Source organism: Physella acuta, unplaced genomic scaffold (assembly GCF_028476545.2).
Source record: "Physella acuta isolate Inbredline_101_S28 unplaced genomic scaffold, ASM2847654v3 ptg000438l, whole genome shotgun sequence".
NCBI classification, from domain to species: Eukaryota; Metazoa; Mollusca; class Gastropoda; family Physidae; genus Physella; species Physella acuta.
In genome coordinates this window covers 9,847-22,300 of record NW_026731957.1, presented here as the reverse complement: position 1 = coordinate 22,300, position 12,454 = coordinate 9,847, and the positions used below count along the sequence as shown (strand labels likewise).

Below are 12,454 nucleotides of genomic sequence, written 5' to 3'. Positions count from 1 at the left end.
TGTTTTTACTTTTACAAGAAATGTCATAGTAAGCTTGTAGTGCCTATACTTTGAATTATCTCCCCTGAGAAAGTTTTATAATTGACTTTTGGAAAAGTACCATCCCAAACTTCAGACGTACATCGGCGCTTTGTTGTCTTTTTCATGTTTTTTTTTCCCGAGCCGACCCCCATCCCACCCCTCTTTCTAGCATCGCAAGTATCGAATAGAGATAAATGTATCGTTTGTCAACTTCCTAACCGCGCATTCGCCACTTTAAATTGTGTCAGACACTAGCAAGCACTGGTCAGCAGACAAATTTTTACTTGCATAGTATTTGGTGCATCTGATTCACAGAACAAACAAGGTAGGATAATGTTTATATTGTTTAGAAAAGGTTAACCATTAGTAAATAAATAAATTGGACACCATTTATAGTCATTTACTGGTACCAAATGACGTCATTTAGGGGCGAGGTTCAGGCTTTTGGTGAGTTGTTTAAAAAACATGACATGTTGTGGATGGCCCCTAAATCAGGAGGTTATCCAACGCTTGAGCTGACACATATAAAAAAAAAACGTTTTTGTAATTATTACGCATTACGACATCTTTCATCCGATCGCCATGAAAATTTCGGTAGCGTTTGAGTACAGCCCTGCAAAGGTTTCATGTTAGGCCCCACGACGCCTCTTACACCTAGCTAGGTCGTAACCAAGGGGTAATCAGCGTAAACTGAGGCCTACAGCATCTTTGGGCATCGCATAATCAGGTGTTTTTTTTTAAGCGATATCGTGTTTCACTATTTTTTTCACGTTGAATTCATTTATTTAGCTCTCATCGATGGCCGAGAAGAAGAAAAGGAAAATAGACGATGAGTGTCGGAAAGTTCAAGAAGAATGGAATTTGAAATACTTCTTCATAAAATCCGGAGATAAAGCACTGTGTCTGATTTGCAATGAAACCGTGGCTGTGATGAAAGAATACAACCTGCGCCGTCATCATCAAAGCAAACATCAGGGTAAAGATGTACAGTTGGAGTGTAAAGTCCGTGCCAAAACATATTCTAAATTTAAAAAATCAACTCACATCTCAGAGGACGTTGATCAATAAATCCTCAAATGAAAATGAAGCCTTAACAAAGGCCAGTTATAATGTTGCTTATGTCCTGGCTAAAAGTGGCAAACCGTTTACAGATGGTGAAGTAGTGAAGGAATGTTTGATGAAGGTGGCTGAGGAACTTTGCCCAGAAAAGTCAAAACAATTTGAAAATGTAGCTTTGGGTGCAAATACAATCGCCCGCCGTGTTGTAGACATTGGTGAAAACATTGTGACTCAAATAACGAAACATGCAAGCAAGTTTCGCCATTTTTCAATTGCAATGGATGAATCGCTGGACAGCTGTTCCACCTCTCAACTTCTTGTGTTCATTAGAGGTGTGAATGAAGAAATGAACATAACACAAGAGCTGGCTTCTCTACATAGCATGTATGACACTGTTACCGGAGAGGATATATTCAATAAGTTGAAAAAAACATTTGCTGATTATAACTTGGACTGGTTTAATCTCAGTTGCCTGACTGTGGATGGAGGAAAGAACATGAGTGGCATAAAGAAAGGCTTGGTTGGACAAGTGAAGCAGATGTGTAATCAGAAAAACATTCAACAACCAATGTTCCTGCACTGTATTATTCACCAGCAAGCTTTGTGTGCTAAATATATGGACATTAGCAGTGTACTGAATCCTGTGGTGAAGATGGTGAATTTGATAAGGTCACATGGCCTCAACCATAGACAGTTCAGAGACACGTTGAAAGAAACAGACACAGTATCGCAAGATTTACCATATTACACAGCAATAAGATGGCTAAGTTGTGAGAAAGTTCTTAGCAGAGTATTTAAGTTAAGAAAGGAAATAGGTTACTTCCTGGAAAGTAAAGGCAAGCCACAGCCATTATTGTCTGATGAAGAGTGGGTATGGAAATTGGCCTTTGCTGCAGACATAACTAGTCATTTAAATTTTCTGAACCTAAAATTACAAGGGAAAGAAACTATAGTTTCTGATTTATACACCCACATAAAGGCTTTCAGATCTAAACTTGTCTTGTTTTTGGAACACGTAGAGGCCAACAACTTGACGCACTTTCAGCAGTGCAAGGACTTCATGGCTGAAGCAACAGCTAAATTCATTTGCATGCGAGATCACCAAAGACCTCCAGCTGCAGTTTCAGCAGCGGTTTTCTGATTTAGATTCAAAGGCAGAAGAAGTGAGACTTTTTCAAAACCCTTTTGATGCAGATGTGGCCAGGTGCCCAGATGAACTGCAGATGGAAATCATTGAATTGCAAGCAAATGACCTCCTTAAGGACAAGTTTAAAGAAGGACTGGCTGCTTTTTACAAGTTTTTACCCAAGGAATACTTTCCTAATGTCAAAAATTTTGCATCCAGGTACCTTTCTATCTTTGGAACAACGTACCTGTGTGAACAAACATTTTCAAGAATGAAATACGTGAAGAACAATTTGAGAACAAACTTGTCCGATGGTAACCCCAGGTCACTGTTGATGTTGGGAACTTCAAATATGAAGCCTGAAATGTCTGCTATTCTGGCATCCAGGAAACAGTTTCACCGTTCTCACTAATACAGGTTTCCACGTGTAGTTTATCAATGTATTATTACACCGTTACTGAATAAATAATATTTAATTAATAATAAAAAACACAGTAGCGTAGCGAGGGGGGGGGGGGGGGTGGCGGGGGGGGGGGGGACATATGTCTCCGGGCGCCGATCTTAGGGGGCGCCAAAATGGGTTGGAAAAATAAATTGAAAGGTTGAGGGGGGTGAAAATCAAAAGTTTGAGGGGGGGGGGGGGGTGCAAATCGAAAGTTTGAGGGGGGGGGGGGTGCAAATCGAAATGTTTGTCCCCGGGCGCCGGGAAGGGTCGCTACGCCTCTGAAAAACAACATCCATGTTTTGATTTCTTTTTTTTTGGACCTCGAGTGTGTTCCCGGCCCCCGAACTGCTATCTGATAGTCAATGCGGCCCTCGGGCTGAAAAGTTTGGAGACCCCTGGCCGCTCACCACTGGGAAGTAATTGATAAAAATGGAATAAATTTCGAGAAATAAAAAGTATATATATATATATATATATATATAAGCTCTATATATATTTATGCCTGTATATGGTTAGTGTGCCTTATAACGATACTTAGGAGTACATAATCGAAAGGCAGACCCATAGGCACATATAAGAAGGCTGGACGCTAATTTTACACACGTAATGAGCGGTGAATTTAACAGCGTTTGTCACAAGTGATGTTATCACAAATGTGCTAACATGTGTTGATTAGTGTTGTATTTATGTCGCTGACTCGGTGCTATTTTTACACACGTAATAAATGCTACAAGCAACACGGCATGCTACAAGTAATGTCTCACACAATACACACCAAGCGACACAGTGCTTATCTCAGCAAGCACTTCACAAGCAGTTCAAATCAATAATTCATTTGAAGAGATTTCTTGAAATACGATTTATGTATGTTGCGGATTTTCCCGTTTTTATGTTGTGTGTGATCTGCGTAGTTTACCGAGGCGATGTTCACGTCTTTGACACGCTTACACACAGTGTGTCACATCTGGTATTCAGCACAGCTGGTAAGTTAATCCAGGATTGCAGTGTGTAGCAAACGGTAAAATGTAATGTAGCTCTGCTATTTAAAACAATTATTAACGCAGAACTACCAAATATTAAAATTATAGTTAAAATTTAAAAAAAAAAAAGACAAGGTTACAAAAAGAAATACTTTTGTAAATGTAAAAAAAAATATGTTGTATGAGCTTCGTCAAATTTTTTTAATGAACGTCTATTCTTAGTTTCATTATTAACTACATTTATATCAGTTGAAAAACAGTTCACGTATTTCCGTAACATATATTAATATGAATCTTAATTTATTTTTCTTAACACTATTTATTCAACTACTCTAAATGACTTACTTTACGAGTGCTTAATTGAGATCATGTGATAGTTTTTGTTAGTTATTTTTTCTAAATCTAGCCAGAAAGAATCTGTCGTTAAGTCCGATCTTAATACAAACTTTAACAAACACGGATGTTTGTTTTAAGTGTGCTAAAAACGAGTGTGTGAATTATTTGCGATCAAAATGGTGTGAATAGATCGGCGCATTTTTTTGTCTTTACAAAATTTCTTTTTAAAAGATACAATAATACCAACGCAAAGGTTTAAATAAGGACGGACTAAAGACTTTGGCTGAATTAAGGAATCTTGACAAAATGGTTCCAGATAAAATACTTTTACAAATTATCGTTGATAAAAGACTTTTTGAAGTTTTTTTTGTCAGTGTGTATGTGGGGGGGGGGGGGGGAAGGGGGGTGTGTGTTTGTGGAGTATGTGTGTATGTGCGTGTGTGGAGTCTGTGTATAAATGGTGTCTTTAACGTTTCGTTGACATAGCCGTATCAGCCGTTGTGTTTACAAACTAAAAGAACATATTATTATCTAACACCTGCAACTAAACAATGCCATTCAGGCAGAGGCGTAGCGAGGTGGGGGGGGGGGGGGGGGGTCGGGGGCCGCGGACCGCACCGGGTGACACCATTTAGGGGGGTGACACCAAGGCAAAAAATAGCAAAATATATAGAGAAAAACTTGAGGGGGGTGCAAATCGAAAACTTGAGGGGGGGGGGGGTGCAACTCGAAAGTTTGAGGGGGTGTGCGAATAGAAAATTTGAAACCACTGCATTCAGGTAAGCCCTAAGCGTAATGTAATCTCTAAGATTTAGTTCAGTGTGCTTTAACACGTGTGTCTAATACCGAGTAGTCCTACGTGACGGTTAAGCCTCGCCCTGAAACAACACATCGCATGTGGCGTGGCGCTATATTTAACTCAAAACATCCCGCCGTGTGGGGCTATCTTTAACTCAAAACATCCCGCCGTGTGGGGCTATCTTTAACTCAAAACATCCCACCGTGTGGTGCTATATTTAACTCAAAACATCCCGCCGTGTGGGGCTATATTTAACTCAAAACATCCCGCCGTGTGGTGCTATCTTTAACTCAAAACATCCCACCGTGTGGTGCTATATTTAACTCAAAACATCCCGCCGTGTGGGGCTATATTTAACTCAAAACATCCCGCCGTGTGGGGCTATCTTTAACTCAAAACATCCCGCCGTGTGGGGCTATCTTTAACTCAAAACATCCCGCCGTGTGGGGCTATCTTTAAATCAAAACATCCCGCCGTGTGGGGCTATCTTTAACTCAAAACATCCCGCCGTGTGGGGCTATCTTTAACTCAAAACATCCCGCCGTGTGGTGCTATCTTTAACTCAAAACATCCCGCCGTGTGGGGCTATCTTTAACTCAAAACATCCCGCCGTGTGGTGCTATCTTTAACCCAAAACATCCCGCCGTGTGTTGCTATCTTTAACTCAAAACATCTCCCCCGTGTAGTGCTATCTTTAACTCAAAACATCCCGATGTGTGGTATTATCTTTAACTCAAAACATCCCGCCGTGTGGGGCTATCTTTAACTCAAAACATCCCGCCGTGTGGGGCGGTATCTTTAACCCAAAACATCCCGCCGTGTGGTGCTATCTTTAACTAAAAAAAAACATCTTGCCGTGTGGGGCTATCTTTAACTCAAAACATCCCGCCGTGTGGGGCTATCTTTAACTAAAAACATCCCGCCGTGTGGTGCTAACTTTAACTCAAAACATCCCGCCGTGTGGTGCTATTTTTAACCCAAAACATCCCGCCGTGTGGGGCTATCTTTAACTCAAAACATCCCGCCGTGTGGGGCTATCTTTAACTAAAAACATCCCGCCGTGTGGTGCTAACTTTAACTCAAAACATCCCGCCGTGTGGTGCTATTTTTAACCCAAAACATCCCGCCGTGTGGTGCTATCTTTAACTCAAAACATCCCGCCGTGTGGTACTATCTTTAACTCAAAACATCCCGCCGTGTGGTGCTATTTTTAACTAAAAACATCCCGCCGTGTGGTGCTATTTTTAACTCAAAACATCCCGCCGTGTGGTGCTATTTTTAACTCAAAACATCCCGCCGCTTTCTAGGAAAGAGTTATCGGCTTCCGGGTGGGGTGAACCTCATTGTCGCGTCATTAACTTCAGAGCAATGTGCTCCTTGTACGTGCTCTACTTCATTTGTTGAAGTAAATTAGCAATGCTTGACTGTCGTGGATTTTTAAACTAAGCGGCTCTATTGGTTTGCTTTAACAGGTAACAAATTTATGTTTAAAAAAATTTAAGACAATGTAGGTTATTCTAGTAGGATGTCAGCGATATGAAAATAAAATCGCACACCACTTTAGTTTTACTTTCAGTTCGCGTGTAATGTTCATTATTTTTCTCGTGTAAGTTTAGTTCTATTTTCAGTTGTAGGCATAATCGAAGCCTTTTGTTATTTGCTGACATTAGATGATTAGATTCGATTTCTACAGTTGAATTAACCTAACCGCTTTGGAACGTCGGATATGTTACTTCTTTATGTATAGGCCTATATATATATATATATATATATATATATATATATATATATATATATATATATATATATATATATATATATTTATATCAGTGGCGTAGCGTGGTCGGATTTCACTCGGTGCGGCACTTAATGGTGTCACCGCCTCAGAGGCGTAGCGACTCTTCCCGGGGACAAACTTTCATTTTTCGATTTGCACCCCCCTCGAACTTTCGATTTGACCCCCCCCCCCCCCGTCAAACTTTCGATTTGCACCCCCACCCCCTCAAATTTTTCTGTATATATTTTATTATTTTTTGCCTTGGTGTCACCCCACTAAATGGTGTCACCCGGTGCGGTCCGCACCCCCCGCCCCCCCCCCCCCCCTCGCTACCCCTCTGATATATATATATATATCTTTTTACTTCTCCAGTTTCGATGATGCCCTTTTCTGAGAAATTTTTCCCTTTTAAACATTTTCTTCACCTCATTGCTCAAAATAAAGTAGGCCGGTGATCCGTCACAGCCATGTATAATAAAAAAAACCTGGTGTACTGACGGCTCGAACTTCAGATACCCTAACCTGATAAAAGCAGGCCTGTAGCATACTGCTTGCCTATTCCTCAGAAAAGGTCTACCTACGCACAAGAGTCTAGACTCTAGAGCAGGGGTCTCCAAACTTTTCAGTCCGAGGGCCGCATTAACTATCAATTTCAGTTCGGGGGCCAGTTTCTTCCAGGCATGTCTTTGATTTTCTGGGCAAAGTTCCTCAGCCATTACCAACAAACGTTTTTTCCGTGGACAAAAAGATCTCCGCGGGCCGGATGAGAGGACCTCGCGGGCCGCATCCGGTCCGCGGGCCGTAGTTTGGAGACCCCTGCTCTAGAGCATTAGAATTATACTGTCTGGACGTACGGCAAGTATAAATCACTGCTAAGTTTTATTATGAGCTGACAGTTGTTGATATCTTACACGGAGAAAGTATGACGTCAAGCTGTTGTATAACGTAAATATAATATTTTATAAAGGGTAATGTTGAAACTGAATTCAACTGTTATTTCACATTTTTAAAACTAGTTCTTTTTTTGTGTGTTGAAAATATCGAAACCATATAGGCTGAGATAATCTGTATGGCAGTAATTGCTACACAATTGATATTGAATGTGTGTATGTGTTCTTTTGTGTGGAAGGGGGGGTGGGGGAGGGGTTGAAATAAAACGTTATTTAAATGTTTATCTGACGATCTGTAAAAGATAATTGTGGATAAAAAAAAGTTGTCAAAAACGTGTAAAGTCATTTAATAACGTTTACGGACTTTAAAAAACGTTCAGATATTTTAGTTTTCCTATAGGTATAAATGAAAAAAAACCCATTTCCTGTTTGTTATGAAAAAAACTATTGTTTACCCATATCTTGGTGTTATGTGGGTGTTTCCGGTGTTTAAAGTCGCCAAACTGGTTAACTCAGACTCTGCATAGTACATTCTGAAAAAGAAATTTTTTTTATAATATCGTCTTAGAATAAGTCCGAAAACAGAATGCAAAGTACATTTTGTTCTGAGTAATGTTCCGTCTTTCTTGTTTTGCGCTTACACTGGCATTTTCTGGGCTAAGCAAACAGTGAGAGAATAGAACCGAGCAAAATACTTTTCTCTACTGCAAATATTAAAATAAACTTTCCCAATGAGTTAATATTATATTACCTTTGTTGTAAAAGAATAAATGCATGTCATTGAAATTTAAATAAAGCAAAGGTATAGTTAGTTTGCAATTTTATTGACGGATTCTTTTACCGAAATATAAACATTATTTTAGCCTCTACGTCTTTTGTTTCCAGATAAGCACAGAGAATATCTAAAGTTACATTTTGACTGCTATCCACACAACATATCTTTAAACCGTCGGTTGGGGATCGCCTCCGACAGTACGAGGACCATCCAGATGGGGTCGCCTGTAAAATTTTGAGGACTTCCCAGCCGGAGGTTTTCAAGTTTCTACTGTAACTTGATGGTAACAGCGAGAGTTACAACTTCTCGTCAATCATCTCTTCCAGACAGGACTTACGAGGTGGTGTCATGTCTTTGGTGAGGTGGTGTGATGTATTTGGTGAGGTGGTGTTATGTATTTGGTGAGGGGGTTCATGTATTTGGTTAAGGTGGTGTCATGTTGTCATGTATTTGGTGAGGTAGTGTCATGTATTTGGTGAGGTAGTGTCATGTATTTGGTGAGGTAGTGTCATGTATTTGGTGAGGTAGTGTCATGTATTTGGTGAGGTAGTGTCATGTATTTGGTGAGGTGGTGTTATGCATTTGGTGAGATAGTGTTGTATTTTTTTTTGGGATGGTGATCTAGCTTAAGTTGAAAGATGAACGATTAATATGCAGTTAATTGCAGTTTATAGTATACACTAGATAGACTGATGTTTTTACAAAATATCTTTGAAAATGTGGATATGATTTAAAGCAAATCTTGTTTCTAAAATACATTTTTCTCTTTTACAGGTACAATCAATGTTTTGCTAGTAGATATGCTATGTTTGACATTTGAAGTAGTGTAGATCAAGGCAAGTAGCCACAAGATGACCCACAACAAAAATCTGATTGAAATCGCCAAATATGGCACCAATGTTGCTATCATTGATTTCATGAAACAAGCTGAAGACGCGGGCTACACTTTCTGTCAAGACGCTTTAGACATTTCTTTAATCGAATCTTGCAACAGAGGCCTCAAAACCTTGGTTCAATTCGCCGTCAATCTAGGCGCAAATGTCAACTACAGTAGAAAAAATGGCGACACACCTCTGATTGTAAGTGCCTGGAAAGGTTTCACAGATATATGTAGGCTACTTCTAAAAAAAGGCGCTGATGTCAACTCTTCAAATAACGACGGGGATACGCCTCTGATGGCAGCAGTTCAGCCGTCTGGTTCTATTGAACTTATACATTTGCTGATGGAGCAGGATAACGTTGATGTGGATCATCAAAACAAAAATGGTGGCACGGCTTTGATGAAGGCGATAGAAGTTCTAAATTTAGATGTTGTGATTCTGTTGCTAAATTCTGGAGCTTCTCTAGACGGTAGATCAAAACCTACTGGCACCAAGAGTGCTTGTGTTGAAATTGTGAATTCCAAAGGAGAGAGCGCGCAGGATATTGCGGACAGACTAAACATCGGAAACGTTATAAAATTTCTGAGAAACGCCAATAACGAAGACCCATTGATAACAGCAGCTTTAAACAGAGACTTGGTGTCTGTGAAGTTTCTGGTCGATACAATGTACTTATCACAAAAATGTTACGGAGTACTTGTGCAGCTTCTGAAGTCTATCAAAACAGAAAACAGAAGCGTGAGTAGGGGCGAGATAGAAATCTTCCAAACGTTGCTTAAATGTGGGTATGACGTCAATTGGAAGTCTGATTCTGGTGAGACTTCTCTGGTTCTGGCTGTGGAGATTGGAAGTGCAGAACTTGTTGAGATGTTGTGTTCGTTTGGCGCCAGACTCTCCCATAACGAGGTCACCCTTGCTGCTCGACAAGGACGTAACGACATCATATCATTGCTGCTGTACTACGGCGCCCCAGTCAACAAATTCACGACTTACCAGGCTCCAATGTTCTGTGGGTCCGCCCTAGAGTCAGCTTTAGCCTCTGAACACATTGACACGGCACTGAAGTTGGCTCAATATGGTGCATTCATAGACATTGCAGCATCCATGACTGCGGCGGTTGCTCAAGGTAGCAAAAAAACGTTCACTTTTATTGCGACCAACTACCCCATGGTATGTACTAGGATCGCAGAAGACACAAACAGAGGCTTACTACACACAGCAGTGAAGCTAGGCGATGTTGATATTGTTAACATTTTGTTAAACTTGAATGCTGATGTTAACGGTGTTTACTACCATAAAACGCCTTTAATGGCAGCAATGCACGTTGCTGTGATTGATTTGTTGGTGGCCAGAGGAGCTGATGTAAATAAAAGAACAAACACAACCGTTTTGTTAAACGTTTTGTCTTCTGACTATACAACCATGTTCCGAAAAATTCTAGAATTTAGCCAACAGACTGACCATTTTAATTATTGTATCGAAGAAATCGTACACGCTCTTCTAAAGCACGGCGCTAGCGTCCACATCACAACAGACCAGCAAGAGACGCCACTGATGCTGGCGTCACGCACAGAGGTGTCAGCAGACGTCGTGAAGCTTCTCCTTGACGCCAACTCTGACGTGAATTACAAAGACTTTCTCGGTTTGACGGCACTGCATTACGCTGTACAAAATAATTGCAGTGAAAATATTAAACTTCTTGTACAAAATCGAGCGGATATTAACGCTCAAAGCTTAAAAGGCGCCACGCCTTTACATATGGCGACTAAGAGTGGTAACATTGAGACTATGGAGTTCCTTTTACAGAACGATGCAGATCCACAGTTACAGGATAGCAAAGGGAACACACCTTTAATTATTGCCGTGGAGGAGGCAGTAGAAGATACGTGGGCTGATCACAGAGCAATCGAAATATTGATAGAAGCTAGTTCAGACTTAAACGTCAGGAATTCTAGTGGAACCAGCGCGTTAACTTTAGCGGCTCAGTATACCTCTCTAGAGATTCTCTTGTCTTTGTTAAAAGCCGGAGCTGATCCTAATATAGCTGACAATGATTCTGACACAGCCTTGACCCTGGTGCTAGGTCATGTTCAAGTCTCAGACTGCAGCTTAGAGTGTGCATCCAGTTTGCTAGAACACGGTGCCGCTGTCCAATTTGTCCACCCTGAGATGATCCACCGACTGACGTCACTTGGGTGGAGTAGAGTCGTACAGCAGCTCATCCAGCGAGGGCTGCCACCCAGTGAGATCGTGTTTTTAAAGAACTCGTGTGGCTGGCCCACATCCACACCCGTCACGCCCTTCTCTGTGGCCCTGTTGATGGAAAACATCGAGCTGGCCAGTTTTATGCTGGACGTCTGGTACTTGACGCCGTCTGATGTACGGACACTGTCTGGTCAAACGTCTGTCACAGACTCGTTGAGGAGAAAAGGTTTGTTTCGGTCAGTCAAGTTTCTGGAGGAGGTCACAACAAGACCAATGACATTAGAACAGCTTTGTTTTATCAACATTTCATCAATATTAGGTACAGAAGCACATAGGGCAGATAACATTGAGAAGATGCCGTTACCAAAAGTCTATAAAAACAAGCTGAAGTTTAACACTGTAGAGATATCCCTTGACGACGATGAATACAGGAAAAATGAACTCTTGCACCATTACATTTTGAAGCACGGCAGCGGGGAAGGGTTTGATCCATACGAAGATTACAGCGATAATGATGACGATGATTCTGAGGAGAGCTCATCTGATTCGGATTTTAGCTCAGTCAGCGACTTTTAGGATGTGTTTTACTACTCATGTAAACATAGGTTTTCATTAATACAATTTAACCCATTTATATAAGCATCGTCTTTTTTTACAAAATGTAAGCCATTGAACATTACATGGTCACTGTACATTACCTATTTTGTTATCTTGTTATAAAACCAATCAGACATTTAAAGACATTTACTGTATACTTAATTAAAACCACCGTGTTGAAATAAAAATAATAAGCAAATTAATTTTAAAAAGTCGTTAGCTTAGTAAATTGATCAGAATAAAAGTATTTATGCTTTAAGTAAGATTTTGTTTTTAAATTTAAAATGTGTTCTAATTCAAAAAATGAAAAACGTTACTGAAAAGCGGGTAAACTTTCCCATTATTCTGTCAAGCCAGCATTCATTGCAAGGTTGAAGAACATGGTTTTTTCCATCGTTCGATATATATATATATATATATATATATATATATATATATATATATATATATATATATATATATATATATATATAAGGCCTGAAGTCAAAATATTTTATGTACATTTTCTGCATTTTAACGTAATAAATGCAGAATGATCGATAATGTACTCTGTAATTAAATAA

At 40.1% G+C, this 12,454-nt stretch overlaps 1 protein-coding gene across 1 annotated transcript; it reads left to right on the top strand.

Annotated features, from left to right (window-relative positions):
- Window positions 1–9,052: 9,052 nt before the first annotated feature.
- LOC131942987 (ankyrin-1-like) lies at window positions 9,053–11,870 on the top strand. The gene has a single exon (XM_059302993.1). The coding sequence runs from the start codon at window positions 9,060–9,062 to the stop codon at window positions 11,868–11,870; it is 2,811 nt and encodes a 936-aa protein (XP_059158976.1). The 5' UTR covers window positions 9,053–9,059.
- The last annotated feature ends 584 nt before the right edge of the window (window positions 11,871–12,454 follow it).

Coding starts and splice junctions, on each gene's coding strand:
- LOC131942987 (XM_059302993.1), top strand. CDS start 9,060: ATGACCCACAACAAAAATCTGATTGAAATCGCCAAATATGGCACCAAT.